The sequence below is a fragment of the Polypterus senegalus genome, chromosome 8, assembly GCF_016835505.1.
Source record: "Polypterus senegalus isolate Bchr_013 chromosome 8, ASM1683550v1, whole genome shotgun sequence".
In the NCBI taxonomy this organism is placed as follows: Eukaryota; Metazoa; Chordata; class Cladistia; order Polypteriformes; family Polypteridae; genus Polypterus; species Polypterus senegalus.
In genome coordinates, this window is record NC_053161.1 from 112,406,941 (window position 1) to 112,429,666 (window position 22,726).

General features: G+C 36.3%; 1 protein-coding gene across 2 annotated transcripts in view; it reads left to right on the forward strand.

The window, feature by feature from the left end:
- The window catches only part of cry1b (cryptochrome circadian regulator 1b), a 92,633-nt gene extending 70,248 nt beyond the window's left edge, over positions 1-22,385 (forward strand). Inside the window, exons 11-15 of one of the 2 annotated variants that reach the window (XM_039761621.1) lie at positions 801-887; positions 2,682-2,765; positions 13,965-14,042; positions 17,154-17,260; positions 21,688-22,385. In XM_039761621.1, coding sequence (XP_039617555.1) covers positions 801-887; positions 2,682-2,765; positions 13,965-14,042; positions 17,154-17,257 — 353 coding nt within the window. In that variant the 3' untranslated portion in view covers positions 17,258-17,260; positions 21,688-22,385. The remainder of the gene's footprint in view (positions 1-800; positions 888-2,681; positions 2,766-13,964; positions 14,043-17,153; positions 17,261-21,687) is intronic. The other variant, XM_039761622.1, reaches the window with a different exon arrangement.
- Positions 22,386-22,726: the final 341 nt, after the last annotated feature.

Consider the following 22,726-nt stretch of genomic DNA (forward strand, 5'->3'; position numbering starts at 1 on the left):
TTTTCTCTCTCTATGAATCCTTGGTGGTGGTTTAAAATATGTGAACTGGAGCGATTGGGGGGTGGATGTTTTAGAAGCTCTGTGGGCGTAGCTTTTCCAGTGCAGGGTTTTGTTTCTATTCACTTCAAACTTTTTAACAGGTTGTTTTAAGGTATATTTTCTTATTCAAGGATCATGTCTGGCCCAGTGAGAATACTTTTCACACTAACTCCTTTTTTGAAAGCAGGTTTCATATTACTGAAGCGATTAAGAAACTACTGTGCAGTAATCTGAAGATGCACAAGACAGGAGAATGTAAGCAGATCATGCTTTATAAACCAACAGAAGTCAAAGTTTAAAATGTACACTCACCAATTTATTATATCACAATTTCAAAAGATCGTTTCTCTTTATACAGCCGGAGGCTGTTTTTTGAATTGTGGAAATCAAAGAATTAAAGAGCATTTTCATTATAGATAATACACACCTATTCACCAGACCTTGTCCCTGCCTCATTTGACTACCACCTGATTCTCAGTGTTAAAGACCTCAGGTCAGTTATAGAGAAGTGGTTGCATAAGCAAGACAAAACATTTTATTTGATTTGCAATTAAATAGCTGTTTGAACATTACATTAAGTGTATTACTGTTGATAAACAGAATTTGCTTGGTTTCAGTGGTTTTTCCCTAAATGGGTTCAACATTTTGATCACCTTCTTATAGTTTTTGACACTTATACTTTTGAAAGGTACAGTAGTGCTAAGGAGTATGCTTGTGATTAGTTTTTTTAATTTTGTTCTGTCTTTCTATTACTGCTCCAGGTACAGGCATGGGAACTGGTGAAAATCAAGTTGTTGGTGGGTTGACATTTCAACATGGAGATTCGCACCCTGTTTTACACCATGAAGGTGCGTTTGCAATATAAATAATGTTTGTTTCTGACCTTGGGGGGAAAAAAGCCTTGAAGCTTAATAATTTTAAAGAAGAAATCGAGAAAACAGAGTAAAGAAGACATTAAGTTTTATTCTCTTCTTTTGTTAAAAAAATCTTACTGCAAAGATTAAAAGCAAATAAGAAGAGTCATTTGTTATTAGTGGACATGTTTTCATTATTTTTATTGGAGTCATATGGTGCATTTATTAATACAACTTTGTATGTGTAGGTTATATTTCTCACACGTGTTTCCATTTTGATGAGTTCTTGTGTAACCTGAGACAAGTTGGAATCATTTGCTGTTTATGTTCTTTGCAAATAATAAGTTGTTAAAATATTGTCTGCATAATGATGTGACACTGGCATCCCATCTGATAGAGTCATTGTTCAACCAGAAAAAAAGTTTCCTGGATAAATTGTATTGCTTCTATTGAGAATCTGGGATTTGTAGGTCCTCAGAAATAGAAAAAGCTCCATTTCTTTTTACCTATCGGAGCAAGACACACCCCACACACCAGTAGTGAAATTTCTGTATACTGTATCTTCTAATGGTGCTAATAAATTATCAGAAACATCGCCACTTATGAGCCTGATTGATCATAGGGCCTACCCAATCAGTTCAAATTGCTTACATTTGAAACCCTTGTTTTCAAAATAACTACATAAAAATAAGACTCAACAAAATTTGTCAGTGACCTTCTTATGAAAGATTTGTCTGTTAAAAGCAGAAGAAATGTGATAGTTACTAAAATTAGTGGGTGTTATAGGAGCTCTGTAGTCTTTGCTGTTGAGAGATGTGGAGGTGGCCATGAGCCTTAAGTGAAGAAAGAATCCCAAAAGTAAAGCCTAAAGACTTCATTTCCAAGCAAAATTTAATTCTGTTATTCTGAGAAATTATAGACTGAGGTATCAGATAGACTGTAGCAATAGTATATGCACTTTAGCTTGGACCAGGAAGCAAGTGGAAAGATAAAGTTGAATGGTTTACATAATTTTAGTTCATTACAGATGGCTCTTTTCACTTTGCGAGTTTGAAAGTGGCAAGTCCAACCAGTTTGACAGGGTTAGCTTATAAATATGATGGAAAGAAAAAAAATCTTACAAAGCAAATATGGTGATTACATTAAATATACTTTATACCATTTTGCAGGAAATGGTAAAATGACCTGCTGATTTTTTAATATAGAAATGTGGGTTGTAGAGTCTTGTTTCCTTTATTTTTCAAGTACTGTAAGTACACTTTTTGACACTAGGTTTTATTAACAATTAATGTGTATCACTAGTCAGTTATTCATCTGGGTTACATTAAACATACTTGCAGTATAATTTTTGGTCACGATGCTGTCTGGCAATGCATAGCTTGATGCAATTACATTTCTTTGTGCTATACCCAAAATCTGCTCTTATGATATGAAAATTATAGAGAATCAATCTCTGTAAGTTGCAGTTTAGTGCAGAGTTATTGTGGCCAGTGAATAAATAAATAGCTAGCTTCCTTGATTAGAACCAGAAATAATGACAAGGTTTTTCTGTTTGTGAACAGAATTAAAATATTTTGATTTTAATCTTTTACCTATTATGGTGAGTTGCATATGAAAGTCGCTCATGGTTTGGCTTCTAGTTCCTATCTTTTCCAACTCAATCCCTGATTCATTCTTAACTGAAAACGACACCTTTTATAGCCCATTTCATCTTATGTGGTACACTTGATTTTTAGTGAGCACATTTTTAACCCAATTTTTTGTCTTTTTTTTTTTAAACCTGAAAAGGCATACAGGTGGTATCTAATGGAAACAGCTTTATGACATACTCACACACTGACAACCAGACCAGGACTAGTGTGTTGCAACAGGGTAATTGTCTTTATTATTATTTGAAGTGGTTGTTGACTAAAACTTTAAGCCAATATTTGTCTTCACTAAACCACAAGGTGGCATCATAGGATTTGGCAAGATTATGTGCACTACAGCCAGCTACATAGAAACCAAAATATGGCCAAAATTTATGCTGAACCTTTTAATAGTTTCCATTAATAGTAGGGTGTTGTACCATGTTAGCCATTATGGATGTAATGAGAAGACAAGCAAAATGACACCTTTTATTGGCTAACTAAAAATATTACAATATGCAAGCTTTCGAGGCAACTCGGGCCCCTTCTTCAGGCAAGATGTAATCAATGGTTTCCATTGATTTGCTCAGAAAATGTATTGTGTATTAAGTTGGACTGCAGTTAGAAAATATTTTCCAGGCCTCGCAGATTTTTTTTTATAGTGTTGGATCTACCTTTGATGCTTCAAGACTAGTAAAAGCTAGCTTTCTAACATAAATATCTCTCTTTGTCTTGTTGTCATTTGCAGTGTGAGAATGTAATTTTCATTTTACTGGATGATCAACATTGCATGATCAACATCTGCATTCTCGAATTCTGCTGTTTACTATTTTTCACCAGAATATTTTTAAATAATGAAGTCATGAAGCTTAGTCAAGGCGTATATGGCCTAGGGATCACCAAATGTTTCTGTTGACATTTTTCCCAGGACTTTTACCTCTAGGAAGATTGAATACCAGTCTAACCTTTCTCCATTTTCACATTACTGTGACTATGACTTTGTGAAGCTGTCTTAGAAATAGCTTTGTTACTTCATCCAGACTAATGGGCATCAACATCTTTTTTCCAGCAGTTTTCAGAAATTTATTTGGAATTTTACGTAATGTGTGGTGAGATTGTCACTATAATAAGAGCCAAAGATTATCTGATTTATTTTAGGCTAGGCCAGCTGGTGGTTGATTTACCAAATTATTTAAGCTTAATTCCCTCCAGTAGTGAAGTAAGTTTAGTTACATACAGAATTTAACTAGGATTGACTACTGGAGGCAGTCACTCACATCTGAAGTTTAGATTACTCTATACACTTCAGAAATGAAAGAAAACATACATTTTGAGTTAATTCTCCCTCCTTAGTAGCTCTTTTATATGGTATAGTACCACAGCCCTCAAATATCTAATGAAATCCACTTTAAAATATGCAGTAATGCTACAAATTTACTGGGCAAATAGTTTCTCATAGCATCATGTTGCTTATTCTCGTCCTTGGCTAGCCTTGCATAGCCAGACGTATAATAGATACTGTACGTTCGAAGAGAACTGTGAGTGAATTTGGCTTAAATAAGGGTGGGAACAATTGAGCATGTTCACTGATGTGACATTTCTAAAGCAATCCAAAGCCTCAAGAAGGTGGAACTCAAATGAAGAATTGTGATTTTAAATTGCAAAAATCAGTGGTGCTCTCGTTAGTTAACCATATTCGACTGACAGCAGCCTGTAGTTACAATGGATAAACCTTCTATGGCTAAAAATCCTCCTAAACAACAGTTGTGTGCTATGTGTGCAGAAAATACATTACATTTGTTTAAAATAAACATAACCTGTTGCAAGGGCAAAATGGTTTTGTAAAACTAGATTATACTTTGCAATACAAACATATCACTCACTGAGTTAGTGGTAAAAGTGAATGACTCATTGTCACCAGCTATTTGTGGTATCTGTTGCTTACAGTTACAGTAAACCAGTACAGTCATAGTCAATGTGAGTTTCAACGACTTGGCAGCTTACATTTGCAAAAAAGATAAACTGTAGAATATGCTGTTGTACTAAATATATGCTGTTACACATGTTTATAATATATAGCTAAAGGAGATGTTAATTCTGTTACTCAGTACACCTGTAGCAGTAAATGTGCCTGATGATATGGCACAATCCTGCAGAACAACATATGAAACTACATAGCATCCACCTGCATTAAAGTCTGTTAAAATTACTTTTTAATTACCAAACATGCCATACCAGAAAATATTTGCAGTTGTTTTAATACATACTTGTACAATACAATTCAATACAATAAAAAACTTATTTTTGTATAGCGCTCTTTACGGAGTGCAGGCAGCACTGTAAACAGTTCTTTGAACAATTTTGAAGAAATGTGTGCTGATTCAATAAAACTAATGGTAATTTCATTTGAGTTAAAGAATGACAGAATGTTGTTGGGGTCAGCAGAATGTTGATGTCTCTGCACAGGTGATGCAACAGTCAAAATGGCAGCAAAATAAATAAATTAAGCTTTAGTTTCCCTTTTCTGACAGGGCCAGATGTGATTCACGAACAAGGTTTGTGGTGAATTAAGGCCAAATTAATCGCTTAACAGTAGAATCCCTGAAGCCTACGAAAAAAGTCGTAATGCCCAGGCCACCTTAAATTCCTTCGTACCTCTTCATCAGTGTATTTGTTTTGCAAATGTGTCAATTAGCACAGGTAGCAAGCAGTCTTCTATCCCATCCTCCATTGATGCAGCTGACATTCTCCCAGCTGAAGTCTCTATATCTGGGTGTAAGGTGCCTGGAGTAGTATCAGGTCAGGTTGGGGAGCATGCACTGGTACAGGGTAAATAATATATTGTTATTTGGAATGCATACATTTCATGTGTGTTCCGTGTCTACAACGATCTGGGTAAATGTAGGATAACAGGAAACGCGAGACAGGAATTGTTGATAAAGAAATGTTTTTCATATTTTAGTAATAATTGACAAAATGTTGACATGAAGTGTATAATGTGTGAAGACTGAAGTCCAAATATCAAATAAGCACTTTCACAAAAGGTACAAGTTTAACAAAATAAGCACTCTTATTCGAAAATATAATCTAAGAAAAAGAAATCTGGTTAGGGTAAGGTTCAATTGTGGGTGTGTCCATTTTGAGAAGTGAGCTGCTCTTACAGTTACTATTATAGAAAAAAAAAAGTCTGTAACAGCTGGTGTAAATTTATGGTACTAGTTATTGTGTAGCTATTTTACACTTAGTTTACTGTTCAGATACCCATTTCCTTTATTTAATCCGCGGGTTCTCTGCTGTTGTTTTCTTCGTTTATTACGATTATAGTTATTTGATTCCCTTTCTTTGCCTGACTACCTGCCCATATAAGGCGCTCAGCTGTTTTTTTTGTGAAGCAGCCTTTACACAGCTTCTTCGCTGTGTTATAAACGAACACCATATAAGGCCGTCTTTTCTCCTTGCTTCGCGGTTCTCTACTGTTTTATTGTTCATTTGTTACTATTGTTATAGTTATTGTGTAGCTATTTTAGACTTAGTTTACTGTTCAGGTACCCATTTCCTTTATTTAATCCACGGGTTCTCCGCTGTTTTTTTCTTCCTTTATTACGATTATAGTAATTTATTGAGTCCCTTCTTTGGCTGACTGCCTGCCCATATAAGGCGCTCCGCTGTTTTTTTGTGAAGCAGCCTTTACACAGCTTCTCCGCTGTTTTATAAACAAACGCCATATAAGGCCGTCGTTTTTCCTTGCTTCGCCAAGGAAGCAGCCTTTTTATTTAATCCACCGGTTCTCCGTTGTTTTATTGCTCGTTTATTACGATTGTTATCATTATTGTGTAGGTATTTTATACTTTGTTTACTGATCAAGTACCCATTCCCTTTATTCTTACAATTGTACCCCTATTAACATGTCTATCGAGGTGATCACCATCAATCAAAGACCTATCACTTACCGAGTGGTGTCCATGCCCAGACATGGCGCCTGTGTTTTCCATTCTCTGTGTTACATATTGCACGGACATATCAGGCTCACTTTTGATATCCGCAGGGACATTGTGTCTTATGTATTAAATGACTGGGACAGGTTCAAAGTGTGGACTGATGATGGTACAGGAGATAATTATAGTACACAGGGGCACTATAAGACTGAAATGCTTAAGCTCTTCACCTATGGTTCTGCGTGAGTTGATGGCTGCCGCTGAATTGTTTGGTTGTCGCTTTCAAGTGTACCGAAATAGCCAAATATTTTACACCTTTGGAGAACCGTCAATGCCTCTTAAACATCTTAGATTCACAGGTGACAATTTAAGTAGTGGACACTTTGATGTTTATGAATATTTCAACTCTCAAAAGCTGGATGCGAAGTTATTAATGAAGCCGGTTGTATGCTTACATCGATTGACACATACCGAATGTTAGTTCAACACAAATCCAGCTCGAACCGATTATGATAGCAGCAATCTAAGCTGTGAGAACACAGTAAAAAGGAGGCGTATCAGACGTTGTGGTAGATTTTCTGATACAGCTAGACAGAAGCAACTTCGTGCAGCTGCCGCCAAATACTCACAGAAAGAAAAAGTTAATAAACACGCCGTGGCTAAATACTCAGAAGCAAATCCACAAGTTCATAGAGACGCTGTCGCTAAATACTCGCAAGCACATCCACAAGTTCGTAGAGACGCTATCGCTAAATACTCGCAAGCGAATCCACAAGTTCATAGAGACGCTGTCTCTAAATATACAGAGGCAAATCCACAAGTTAATAGAGCTTCTGTTTCTAGATACAACCCCAAAAATGAAAAGCGGCTCATACGAAAACAACAGGTTTGGCTCAAAAAAGCCAATTGTGGATTTGCGTACGACCCACACATACATTATGAGTCTGACAAAACAGTACACATTGGATCCATGGATGTTCACTGTGACTATTGTCAAGCTCAGAAGTGGAAATGCGAGTCACCTGGTTTATGCTGTAATGGTGGTAAAGTCTCTCTCCCTCCTTTACGTAAGCTTCCTGACCTTCTTGAGGGCCTGTTAAATGGCAAACATCCTCAAAGTGAGCATTTCTTGAACAACATTCGAAAGTACAACAGCGCATTTCAAATGACGTAATTTGGTGCTAACCAAATCGTTGAGGGAAATTTTATGCCTTCATTTAAAGTTCAGGGACAAGTGTATCACTCGATTGGCAGTCTTTTACCTATGCCGAATGAGGAACGCAAATTTTTGCAAATTTATTTCATCGGGGACGATGAAAAGGAAGCACAAATCCGCTGTGCTAATTTTTCTGGACTTAACATACCCTTAGTTAAGCAATTACAAAAAATGCTCCATGACTGTAACACTTACATCCAGGACTCCCACTCCACAATGGACAGTACTTCAGATGATGACAAAGACTTCAAAGTTGTCATTCATGCAGACAAAAAACCATTACATGCACACAAAGGCAGATTTAATAAACCCATTCCATCCATCCATTTTCCAACCCGCTGAATCCTAACTACAGAGTCACGGGGGTCTGCTGGAGCCAATCCCAGCCAACACAGGGCACAAGGCAGGAACCAGTCCTGGGCAGGGTGCCAACCCACCGCAGGACACACACAAACACCAAGCACACACTAGGGCCAATTTTAGAATCACCAATCCAACTAACCTGAATGTCTTTGGACTGTGGGAGGAAACTGGAGGAAACCCACGCAGACACGGGGAGAACATGCAAACTCCACGCAGGGAGGACCCGGGAAGCGAACCCGGGTCTCCTAACTGCGAGGCAGCAGCGCTACCCACTGCGCCACCATGCCGCCCAGTTCATCAAGTTGGTGTTGTCATCGTTGGGCAAACGTTCAACAATAGAGATATTGTCTTGAAAACCAGAGACAATAAACTGCAACGCATTAAAGAAACCCACAGATCCTATGATGCACTTCAATATCCTCTCATGTTCTGCTATGGTGAAGACAGCTATTCTGTGTCTATACCTCAGGTTCATGCTTCCAGTAAGTTCCCTATGAACAAAACCGTCTCTGCAGCAAACTTCTATTCATACCGGCTTATGATCAGACATCTTTATGATAATACTATCCTTTTCTTCCGAACTTTATTAAATCAGTTTTTAGTTGATACGTACGCAAAAATTGAATTAAATTATTCAATTATAAATTATATCAGACTAAATCAGAAAAAACTACGAGCTGAAAATTACGTTCACTTAAAAGATGCTATTGACAAAAACGACACTGATTTAATAGAACTTGGTCAGGCTGTGATATTCCTTCACTGGAGGACCTCGCTATATGCACGAACGTACACAAGACGCAATGACATACATACGTCATTATGGCCGCCCTGACTTATTCATCACATTTACTTGCAATCCTAAATGTTCTGACATCAGTGAAATTCTCCTTCCACGTCAAAAACCTCACGATCGCCACGACCTTATCAGTCGTGTATTTCATCTCAAGATTCGCAAAATGATAGACTTGCTCACGAAGAGTAACATTTTCGGCTGAAGAAATTGCTACATGTACACCATAGAGTGGCAAAAGCGAGGTATTCCCCATGCACACATTCTATTGTGGCTAAAGGATAGGATTAAACCAGCTCTCATCGATCAAGTCATCTGTTCCGAAATTCCTGATCCACATACTGACCCTGCCCTACACAAAATAGTAAAATCCACCATGATTCACGGCCCATGTGGACCTCATAATATCAACTCACCCTGCATGATCAACAGAATCGTGCACTAAGAAGTACCCGCGCCCGTTCATCTCAGAAACTCAAACCGGAGAAGATGGTTACCATCAGTACCCTCAGTGTCGAATTTTGCAATTCAGTAAAATCGATCAAATACATCTGCAAGTATGTTAACAAGGGAAGTGACCAGGCAGTATTTACAATACAAAATCAAAATGACGAAGTATCCAGATACGAAGCTGGTCGTTACATTAGTAGCTCTGAAGCAGCCTGGCGCATTTTCTGTTTTCCCATTCACGAACGTTTCCCTCCGGTCGCTCATCTTGCTGTGCATCTTGAGAACGGACAAAGAATTTATTTCACAGAAGGCAATGTTGCCGATAAAGTACACAATCCACCACAAATGACCCTTTTAGCGTTCGTTGACCTTTGCAAACACGATGATTTTGCAAAATAACTTCATTAAAATGAAATTCCATCATATTATGTGTCGGCAAACAACATGTTTCGTCGAATGAAACAGGGCAACCCTGTACCAGGACATTCAGGAGTGAAAAGGGATATCTATCTATCTAATGTACTGGGATGGGTCTACACTGTACACCCGAATAACTCTGAATGCTACCATCTTTGACTGCTGCTCAACAAAATCACAGGTCATCTTTCAAATCTCTCAGAACAGTTGATGGTGTCCTACATCCAACCTATAAGTCAGCCTGCAGGGCACTTGGTTTATTACATGACCATATCAACTGGGACGAGACTCTACAGGAAGCTGCTCTATCTCGCTCCCCTCAAAAGATCTGTGAACTGTTTGCTGTCATGTTGGTGTTCTGCCAAATGGAAAACCCCTTAAACCTATGGGAAAAACATAAAGACACCATAGCAGAAGATGTTAGGAGACAGACTGAAAGAGATCATATACGAATAGAAGTCCAGCAGTGGTTAAATTTGATCTGTAACAAGTGTCTACAGTTGCTTGAAAACTACGTAATTGCTATTGGAGGTCAATCTTTTCATCATTACGGTTTGCCTTCACCTTTAACAGAACTGGCACAACTTACGTCAAATCCAGAGTACTTGAAAGAGACATCTTACAACACCTCGCAATTGACCAATATAGTCACAAATAACGAGCGGTTGCTAAATAGTGACCAAAAGTCATTTTATGAGCAAATCATGAGCAGTGTTGCGTCAGCCACTGGCACTGTATTTTTCCTTGATGCTCCAGGAGGAAATGGTAAGACGTTCTTAATAAACCTTCTCCTTGCAAAAATCCGAGCAAAACGTAACATTGCCATAGCTGTGGTTTCTTCTGGCCATTGCTGCAACTCTTCTAGAGGGTGGCAGAACTGCTCATTCAGCTTTCAAGCTTCCTCTAAACCTCAACCATACTGAATCCCCCATGTGTAACATATCAAAGCAGAGTAACATAAGCAAGTGCTGCGACATTGTCAGCTTATTGTCAGGGATGAATGCATTATAGCACACAGAGCAGGTATTGAGGCTTTAGACAGGACCCTCCAAGACATCCGAAACACCAACAAACTTATGGGAGGCTTGACAGTGTTGCTAGCTGGAGACTTCCGCCAAACCCTACCAGTCGTGCCCAGAGGAACACGCGCTGATGAAGTTAAAGCATCTCTGAAATCTTCATACCTATGGACACAAATCACTGTTGTTACTTTAAAAATAAACATGAGAGTTCATTTGACAAAAAAGGCGAAAAAAAAGCCGAGGAGTTCTCTACTCTTCTGATGAGTATAGGTGATGGCACCTTCATACAAGAAAATCGTAAAATAAATATTCCTACAAATCTCTGTCTCATCGTCAATACCTTACAAAGCCTTCTTCAAAATGTTTACCCCGATCTACGAAATCTTCACCAAAATGACGCGTCATGGTTAAGAGAGAGAGCTATCCTCACACCAAAAAATGATATGACTACGACTATAAACCACATTTTACTTCAAGAACTACCTTCACAACCAAAAACATATCAATCTGTTGATTCAGTTGTAGAAGTAGAAGACACGGTACATTATCCGATAGAGTTTCTCAGCACTCTAAATCCTCCAGGCACTCCTGAGCATAATCTCATTTTGAAGGTTGGGGCACCAATAATGTTACTGAGAAACTTACAGCCACTGAAACTTTGTAACGGCACGAGACTTCAGGTCACATCTCTACAAAACAACCTATTTGAGGCAACTATTTTTACTGGCAGTGCCTCAGGTGACACAGTTTTTATTCCTCGCATTCCCGTTATACCATCTAATCTCCCATTTCAATTCAAACGCATTCAATTTCCAGTAAGGCTCTGCTTCGCAATGACAATTAATAAGTCTCAGGGACAAACACTACAAAAGGTTGGCATTGATTTGAGGCAGGATTGCTTTTCACATAGCCAACTGTATGTTGCATGCTCAAGAGTAAGCTCAGCACACAGCTTTGTCATATTACAACCAGAGGGCCAAACTGACGTGGTATACAAAGAGATCCTTAGCAAATAATTTTTCATATATTTTCCCTCAGTTTAAAAATGTTTACTTTTTTTCTTAATAAAAATATTGAGGCAGTATTTTGCCGCTCCGAAGCACGGGTATTTTGCTAGTGATGATATATTATTTACCCTCTACAATTTTTCAAATTAAAGTCAAAAGCTTACTGTCTATTGGGACAGGTTAACAAGAGTACCACTGCTCTTTGCCATTCACCGCCCCTACTTTGAATGTAGCCTTTGCAAGGTATTGGATTTGTGTAGAACTGTGACGCTCACTGAACTGTCCAGTTGTTCCCACCCACTTTTAAGCAAAATCTCTCATTGTCTTCAGGCATATGCATTATATGTCTAGTGCTGGGAGACTGCAGTTACCCTGTACAAATAAGCACTTGAATGGACAACAGCAATTTTAGCCTTTTATTTTCTTTCAGCTTTAAGTCTATTGTTTAATTTCTTTTGCGGTTTCCCATTCTTTTCATACTAAATTTAAGTATCTGATTAATATATAAGTAGGAATGGGACCTTGCAACTCCAAACATTTAAAGTGCAAGGACAGAAGGTTGCAAGTTTTTACGATGTAACCCCAAGGGTATGGACTATTCAGATTAATAATCTATTCTTTCACTGTTGGATTTCACCAGTATTGACTACAAATTTGTTAATGTGTACTCTTCAGACTTGTATTCTTATCGCAAGAATCACATTTGTCTCTGTGAAACTTTTCCTTAAAGTATAAGTTTTCTGTTTTTTCAAGTCAAAGTTATTTCTTCACAAACATGGTATAAATGTCTTTTCTGCTTAACACTGTTCTATAGTAAAGTTAAGACTTTCTATAACTTGGGGAAAAAAAGGGTCTTGCTTATCCTTTAACTGAAGCAGAAAATGTATTAAAGGTAGCTGGAACTATTCAGACTTGTTGATCAACCATAAGAATACCAATGAATAATGCACATTGTTTAGCCTGTAATAACATGAAAAGGCATCTTTTTCTACCTACTTACGATGTTGACCCCACTGGCAAGGAAGCAGTAATGCATAAACTAAAAGTGCAATTTGGCGAAGATTGTGAGGTAGTTTGTAATCAACCTGAGAAGGTCTGCATATAAAAAAGCTAATAATGATGGCCACTTGCACGATACCATTAAGTAATGACTGAAACAAGCTATGGGACCTTTACTGGAAAACCAGCAAAATCAGAAAGTAGATGTACAGTGACATTCCATTAATAGGCAGATTTTAATCATATGTGTTGCAGTTCCTCCAAAGAACTACTTGCCACATGTAGTTTTTGATTTCACTTGTTTCATTTCTGAATTTTTCAGCTAGTCATCTCTCTGTTAGAAAACATAGATTCCATGCAAGTGCAGTATTGTTACTGGTGTAAAATTTTTATATGCTAGTAAAGCAAGCTGTTCAATCCTTATTAAAACTAATTTTTTATTTTGTATGTAAAAAGTTGTTAATAAACTAAAAAGAAAACCCAATATATAGTACAGTGATCAGATTGACCAAAGTTCCTGCACTGTTATTAAATGTTCCTCCTCGTAACACTTGCAGTCCAGTAATCAAGTCCATATATTAGAAATTCAGGTGTGGGTGCATTTACAAACATGGCATTGTCTGAGCAGACTTTGCACAATTTTATATCTAGATGCATTCTGGACATGGGGATTTTACTGTCCTGTTTCTCTGAGGTTTAAATTTTCATTTAAGCAAAATTACACCAGTAGCACTTTTATATTCCTTGCATCAATGCAAGGTTTGGTAGAAGCTGAAAATAATGACCTGCTTACTCCTCTGTAATAAAAGTAAATTCAACTTGGTTGAATTTCACATCAGAAGCTTTGCAAGAACTTCGCACATACAATAATATTTTTTCATTTCTAGTATATTGATTCATAGAGTCACATAATAGAAATGAGGCAATGTTTTGTTTTTTTTTATTTAACAAGACCAAGTAATTTTTGTGGACAACAGAGTTTTGACTTGCACACTAATTTAGTTATCTTCTATTCTCAATGTTTGACTATATGTTGCTTTTTACACAGTAAAATATACCTTAGGTTTTACCACGATATGAAGTCTTCATTACATTGCTGCCAATCCTGACATGAAATACTAAGATAGGAGTTCCTCATATTTTCATAAATTTTTAAGCATTCAGGCTACCATAAATTTGGGAAATTGTGTGAGTGCAAAAGTGTTTAAATGTTTACTGGTTTTCCATGTATTTACTTTTAGGCTATGGCAGTGGCAACAGCATTTTGCTTTACTCACAACGAGGATCACAACAAACTGAAAGTGTGATATTGCAGCCAGGTAAGCACTGATGTAGAATTAATATATCAGACATGTTTAAATAATTTAAAACACATTGAGTGAATATGGTGTTTGTGTACATTTGAGAGAGGGAGAGAGAAAAAAGAATGATAAAATGTATGTAGATGGCAGGGTTTGTCTAAAAGACTTTATTCAGTACAAAAAAATTAAATCTAAGCAAGTGAAAGTTTTTATATCAAGCCATTAAGTCTTGTTTTAGTAATTGTTATGATTGTTTGACTTATCAAGATATTTGTTTAACATTATTTGGCATATTTTAAGAAATCTTGTGAAGTGAATTTTGTTTACCTCATTGAAAGATTTTTTTTTGGTAAATAAAGCAAAACAAATCCACTTCATGTTGTTTTTTTCTAGTTATTTTATATGCATTTCTTGCAGTGTTGACTCTGTAGTAAACTGAAGAGAATGGGCTTTTCCATACTTGAGTATTATGTAAATAGATAAGTCTTATGAGGTATCCTCAGAAATAAATTAAATTTGACATACTACACAACAAAGATTTCAAGTGACAGTAGGTGTGAATCTTGGATGTCCATATGCGTGTTCAGAATTGTTTCCCAAACAGATATTTGCCTTTTCATTATAAATAAGATTTGTGATATCATTCTTAAAAGGCAGTCACATAGTGTTTCACCAGATTACAGAAGGAGGAAGTTCTTAAAAAAAACAAACATGTGAGGTCAATGTTTGCCATTAGATTGTGAAAGCTGGTTTGCTGAAGGTAAACATTAAGTTTAGTAACTTTGTAAAACACTGAAACATTAAACATGATTTAAGCACCGTTTGATAATTAAATATATTAATCATTTTGAAAGCAGCAAAAGTCCAAAGTTGGCAGCTAGGAAAAGTATACTTTGCTCACTTCTTTAAAACATATATCTAGAATTTTACATTAAGCAGTTTGTGCATGGTTGATATAACAATGGTAGTTTTTAAGGAAATGGTCGCAGAGTGTGACAAATCATAGAATGCTACAGCAGATGAAAACTATAGAATGTAACCTTATGCATGTAGAATTAAGGGTAAACTTTTCTTTGTGCAGAATTTCCCAAAATGTAAATTGAGATGATTAACATTAATATTGGAAGGTATTTGTTAGCGAATGCATAACAAATGAAAATGTGTAGTGCTTTAAACAAGATACTATTTACCTGAAGTTGCACTTCTTTTTCTTAGCTCATATGGCATGAGAAATAATATTGTGCTCCAGTTCATAAATGAAAATTTTACAGAATTCATAATCTTCATAATTCAACAGCCAATGTCCAAAGTTTGCTACTAGAAAGCATATGAAGTCTTTTTAAAAGGAAGAAGTGCACATATAGATAAGTGCCCACTCCTCTAGAACACATTCTCAGCTAGGTCTGAGGCTTTCATAACCATATATCTCTTGAAGCATGTTAAACATCTTGATAAAGTTGTATGAAGTTTTTGATAAAATTTTGTTTATTTACTGCTTGCATTTAAAAACACTTCCTAATTCACATGTTAGATGTTCATGCTATATTGTGTTCTCCTGCTCATGCTCTGTACAACAAATGATTTGGACCCAAAAAGAAGCTCATAATCTTCATTGAGAAGCCAAATTAGCAGTAGAACACACTGGCAATCTAATTAAAATTTAGTGAAATCTCAAAATAAATTTCAAATATCTTAAAATGTAGTTCAGGTTTTCAGACAACTTAAATGTGTTTCAGGAGGTATTAAAATATATAGAGACTTTTTCCGGCTATCTACAATGCATTTTGAGATATGTGTAATACATATCACGATACAGTATGTAAATTCCATTTTTACATAACCTCAAAATAACTGACTCTGTATTTCAAGAAATCTCAAATACATTTTGAGATATTACACAATGACTTCTTGTGAAACAAATTTAAAAAAAAAAAAATGTAATCTTAAGATTTTAAGATATCTAAAATGCATTCCTGTGAAACTTGGTCTATTTAATAATGTCTCCAAAGGAAGCTATTTAAAAATTCTCAAAATATATTTGAAATATCCTATAGTAATGAGGAAGTAATTTCCAGACATATTGAAATGCATTTCATAAATCTCAAAATGGGCAAGAAGCTATTCTTAGATACTTTAATTGTACTTTAAATATCTCAAAGTGATTATCACATCTTGAAATGAAATTGGTAATATTTTGGAAGAATATTTTATCTCAAATGTATGAGAAATCCATTTTTTGAAAATAGGAAATGATTTTGAAAGTTATGTGTTTTAGATATTGAAATGGTGTGTCAATGTGATATTTGCAAAGCATTTTATTATATTTTGCCTGCATTTCAAGATTTCTCAAAATCCCTTTGAAACTTGTTAACATAACTTCCCGTACAGATGTTTTTAATCTGAAAGTAAATCTATTTTAACATATTTTGAAATATATTTGGTAAGAGATTAAAAGTATGTGTATGAGATATCTTAAAATGCTTTTCAGACACTTGAAAAGGAGCAGGACCTAATTTTAATGTATCATGGGATGCATTTGAGATATCTGAAAATTAGTTCAAGATACCTTGAAAGAGACCTATTGTCTGATATTAATAAAATGCATTTAAAAATATTTCTGAGTGTTAGTTCAGCATATGCCATACAATCCAAGTGTGAGGTAAGTAAAACAATGGTGCATGTGCCCTTCACACTTATGCTAATGCCAATATACATTTTATTTGAATATATTTATAATTCCTAGTTGCTTGGTTAACGAATATGAAGAAGTGTACTGTCATTTATGGATGCTAAAAGCAACCAATGTATTATTTCCATCTAACTTTCATAATCCATTTTAATTATATATATTAGTTTTGTCTGGATGAAAAAGCTGAATATGACACTTAACTGAAACCACATTCTGTTTTCTCTTATGGAAGCAGATATTATGTTTTTTGTAACATGCCTGTTTTATTATGTACATGTATATGTAAACTTGGGATGCATGGCAAACATGTGGTAATGTGATTTTTATGTAAGAGAAAATGAATTGAATTTATTTTTTATATTAAGGGTAAAAATTGTGTTACGATAAAAGTGTTTAAAATGCAGTAATAAATTATTTTCTTTGTCTAAATTGAATATTAGTTGGAAGAGGAACTGCTGCTAGTACGTTAACAGTGAAGCGTCCCAACCCAGAAGAAACGGCACAAGGGATTGGTCCAAAAGTACAGAGACAGAGCAGCAATTAGCTTGTAAGTTGCCTCAGTTTTATAACCCATTGGGATAAATATGAGACCTCTATTTTGCATTTGTGAGGGCACATGGCAACACCATAGGAAGAGCTGAGTGACACGAGTGAGAGAGAGTGCTTTTGCACTAAGGCTTAGTGCTTTCACACTCGGACCATTTGCCTTGTTGTGAATCGGGAATGATTTGTAACTGTTTCAATTTACAATTCATTTGGTTGTGTTTCACTTTGGAAATTTTCAAGCAAGCAAACTAAACATATCTATAAACACTCAATGGCCGTGTCATGGAATTCTTTTCATCAATCATTTTTTTTCCCAGGAAAAATGTCATGTAGGGTCATTAATAGTTGTTTTTGCAAACCTGACATACTCCATAGTTATCTGGTTTATGTACTAAATAGAGCTTTATAGGGCTGTTCGATATAACGATATATATCGGATGACAATATGAAAACGTCTATTGCTGCACATTACGCTATCGTTTGTTTCGTGGTGTCGCAAAATAAACTGTTTACGGCAATGTTTTTTTCATTGGTTTGATGGCCACCACGTGGATGCAGACACACTAGCATGGCTGATGAAGACGAGGCAACACCAGGTAGCTCCACACAGAAGAACCTTGTTCCTAAACGAGGGGCTACCTCTGTAGTATGGAGATGGTTTGGATTTGAAAAGTCTGACACGGACCAGAAAACGGTACTGTGCAAATTATGATGCAAACCGATCGCTACCACAGACTCCAACACGACAAACCTCTTCTACACCTCCGCAAAAAGCACGTGAGCGAGCATGCAGAGAGTTTACAACTGAGAGGCAGGCCACGTAGGATATTACAGTTGTAAAGGTACTATTTAAACGAGCATGTTAAAAGCTTGGAAGATTAATTGCTACCAAAACAATTTGCTTAAGGCATAATTTTCCCTGCAGCGTTTGCTGTCAGCGTTAATCTTGTTAAAATTACTGTAGCGTCTTCCAGACGTAATGACGATCCGAGACGGTCACTTGGTTAGTTCCCTCTTTATTAAACACAAACAAAAAAATGGTTGCTGTTGGCCACAACCATGCCGAACAGACAGCAATCCAAAAACAAACTCTCTTAGCTAGGGGCGACAAGATCGTCGTCCACTCCTCCTTTTCACAGCCCCCATCCCTCCGGAACCTCCTTTACCTTCCACTCTATTACAGTCCATCAGAAATAACAGGGACAACAGAATAAATAACTGAGAGGGATGTAAATCACAGAACACAAACTGCAGAACAGAACTCTACAATAAAGAACATTACGTTTACGCCACAACTGCATTAACACGGCAAACCTCCGTTAACAAATTACCGCGGATCGCCCCATGCTTGGGGCTGGACGGCATCAACACGTTAGCGCCGTCCAGTCCCACGCGACGGGCGATCAGCTGTAACTCATTAACGGAGATTTGCCACACTACGATATGCAAATTAACATTTTACTACAATGTAGCCTAAAAATATTATATTTAATATTATATATTTAATATATTTTTGTCGTAAGCCTTATTGCTGCTACAGTTTGAAGTACAATGTTTACATTTGGTTTTGACAGTTAATGTTAGACTTGTATTTATTTTGTTTAAAGGGTTTATTGGCCTTATATAGTTTAGTTGTTAGTGCTTTGATCCTTTTATATTTAATATATGTTGTGAGAGTTATTGCTGCTACAGTTCACATTTTGTTTATGTCAGGCATTTTATATAGCAGTATTTTATACTGGGCCTTTAGTAATTTGTTTTTGAAAAGTGTTTTATATTTGATACATTAGGGCTGTGCGATATGACCAAAATCTTATATCCCGATATTTCATTTCATATCCCGATATCACGATATAGTACATTTTCTTTGTATTCAGTGAATAGTTTATATAATCACCACTCCTTTTTTTTTCATTTAAATTAAAAAAATCAAAAATGAGAAGTACTCAACTTGTAATTATTTCTGTTCTTTTATTTAGAACATTTGAGCAAATGTTTGACTTAGGATGTAAACATAAAATGTTAATGTATCAAATATAATACACTTTTCAAAAACAAATTACTAAAGGCCCAGTATAAAATACTGCTATATAAAATGCCTGACATAAACAAAATGTTTCACTGGTTTCTCTTTATCTACTTATAGGACTTGAGTGAAAATCTGATGATGTTTTAGGTCATATTTATGCAGAAATACAGAAAATTCTAAAGGGTTCACAAACTTTCAAACACAACTGTGTGTATGTGTGTGTGTGTGTATATATATATATATATATACTATATATATAAAATATACACACGTATACATAATGACTATGATTTTCCCAAAGATAAAGCTAAACTGGGTGGCATGTTTGTACAGTGCCACCTCTCAGGGATGCCGTGGTCTGGTTTAGAATCCCATACCCAGATGTTGTTTATTCAGTGTTTGCACTTTCTTTCTTGTGCCTCTATAGGATTTCCTTTAAGCTTTCCCCCATTGCCCAAACCCAAGCAGGTTAGGCTAATTGGCAATTCCAAATTGGCACCTGTGACATTGTAGATATGTGAGTGAGTGGATCATGCGAGGGAGTGGTGCCTAGCCCAAGCCTGTTACTATATTTGTGCTCATTGCTACTGGGATAGGCTCCAGATCCCCATGACCCTCAACAGGGTTAAGCAGGTTTGAGAATGAGATTTGAGGAGTTAAATTAAGAAAAAATAAAGAAATACACACACACATATACATACAGTATATATACTCAGCAAAAAAAGTAACGTCCCTTTTTCAGGACTGTGTATTTCAACAATAATGTTTTAAAAATCCAAATAACTTTACAAATCTTCATTGTAAAGGGTTTAAACAATGTTTTCCATGCATGTTCAATTAACCATAATCAATTAATTAACATGCACCTGTGGAATGGTCGTTAAGACCTTAACAGCTTACAGAAAGTAGGCATTTAAGGTCACAGTTCTAAAAACGCAGGACACTAAAGAGACTTTTCTACCGACTGTGAAAAACACCCAAAGAAAGATGCCCAGGGTCCCTGCTCATCTGCGTGAACGTGCATTAGGCATGCTGCAGGGAGGCATGAGGACTGCTGATGTGGCTAGGGCAATAAATTGCCATGTCCGCACTGTGAGACGCCTAAGACAGCGCTACAGGGAGACAGGAAGGACAGCTGATCATCCTCGCAGTGGAAGAGCCCGGATCTCAATCCCATTGAGCACGTCTGGGACCTGTTGGATCGCAGGGTGAGGGCTAGGGCCATTCCCCCCAGAAATGTCCAGGAACTTGCAGGTGCCTTGGTGGAAGAGTGGGGTAACATCTCACAGCAAGAACTGACAAATCTGGTCCAGTCCAGGAGGAGGAGATGCACTGCACTACTTCAAGCAGCTGGTGGCCACACCAGATACTGACTGGTACTTTTGATTTTGAGCCTCCCTTCATTCAGGGACACATTGTGAAACATTTTTAGTTTATGTCTTATGGTGTTGACTCTTTTACTGTTCATACAAATATTTACACATTAAGTTTACTGAAAGTAAAAACAGTTGAAAGTCAGAGGATGTTTCTTTTTTTGCTGAGTATATATACACACACACATACATACATACATACATGTGGTGACCAGCCCGGACAAAGACAGGCAGACACTTTCATGTCACCCAACACATGTTTATTGTACCTTATTTAAAGTGCTTACAAACCCCAAAGTCCTGGCCACAACACACTGCCTTCTCACTCTTCAGGCTGCCTCCTTGCCTCCTCCAAGACGTTGTCCTTCTGCTCTCCCGACTCCAGCCATTGTTTGAAGGGAGGCGGCCCCATTTATATTCACCCAGATGTGCTCCAGGTGTGTCCTGGCAATCTTCCACCAACACGCCCCAGTGTGGCGGAAGTGCTGAGGTCCAGGGCTGCAAAGGCATAGGCGCGCCCCCTGGCGGGCAGGCCCCTACAGGGCTGAGCTTCAAAGCTCTGTACCTGTGGCCCCTAAAATATATGTGTGTGTGTACATATACATATATACTTTGGTAATATGGAACATCAGTTTTGTATGGAAAATATTTACCTTTTATTGAATTAAATCAAAGTTAAAAAAACCAAAAATGTTGGACTAACAGAATAGTTAATACACTTCACTCCTATGTCTTAACCAGTTCTTTTACTGTTAACAAACTGAAAGGACCGTTTTGTCTTCTAGTATTTTCCTTCATTTGGAAAATGAACTGTCTGCCTTTCCTCATTTCTTATATGTTCAGCAATGGATCAAATTGATTTTTATTTAGTGTCCTGTATAAACATTCATGCAGCCGTTCATACAGTTTAAATGTTTTCACATGTTGCTGGATGTCACATAGATGTCAAGAGCTTTCTTAGTGTCTCTTGTTAAACCCATAACTGTAGAAGAGTAACAGCTTATTATTTTCCATCTTCTTTTACAGTGTTGCTTACCAAATTCAAATAGGAGAGCCTGATGCCAAAATGACACTTGCAGTGCTTCAAAGCAAGCTGGAAGATGAACATGCTCATGTAAATAGACCTTCTGTAGTTTCAGTAAAGCGTTTTAACTTCTTTTTCCCTGCAAAAGAATAATGTTTTAAATATGATCTTTTTTGTGAGCTTATTATAACCATGATTTTTAAAATTTTTAAAATGTATATTAAAACAGGGACACCTTTGTGTATATAAACTATTTAATGGACATGGTAAAACTGTAAATATTTGATATTTCATTTTATTCTTGTCTTGTTATAGACCCATCAATATATTTTTGATATTTCAAATGCAACACATTCTATTATTAACTTTATTGTGTATTTTAAAATAATAAAATTACTTCTCTGCAGGCCTCAAGTTTGGGGGTTTCTGACACTTTATTAGATGTTATATCACACAGTGTTCTTGTTTCATTTGAATTTTACAATTTACAGTTAACCACCCCTTGTATTAATGTCACTTCCTTTATAAACTCCACTATGAAGAAGTTCTCATATAAAAACTACTTTGATTTTATAAATTAAGTTTCTGAAAAGTACATAAATACCATCATGTATAATATAACTTTGCATAATGTAATGTTTCCTTTTTGCCGTTCTGTCAAAAATTGTGGTTGTCATATTAAAAACCTGGATAAAAATGATGTTTTATTGTGTTCAGTATTTTTTGTGTATATTTATAAAACAGGCATTATTTTTGTGGTATGGAGACTAAATGTACACACAATGCAGTATTTTTACAAGACAATGTATATTAATTGCTAGTATTTTTGAGCACTCTTGAGAAAATGTCAATCTGGTCCCAAGAATGTATTCAGCTTCAGTGTTTTCATTGTAACAGTGTCTCTTCCATAATGTCAAAATTATGTATTAATTTATTATTGTTCTCTGTAGTCCCAGGAAGAGTTCTAACTATTTAGTTGGTGTATATTTCAGAAAAATAGCAACTTAAAGCATTTGCTATTACCTTTTCTATGTGTTTAAT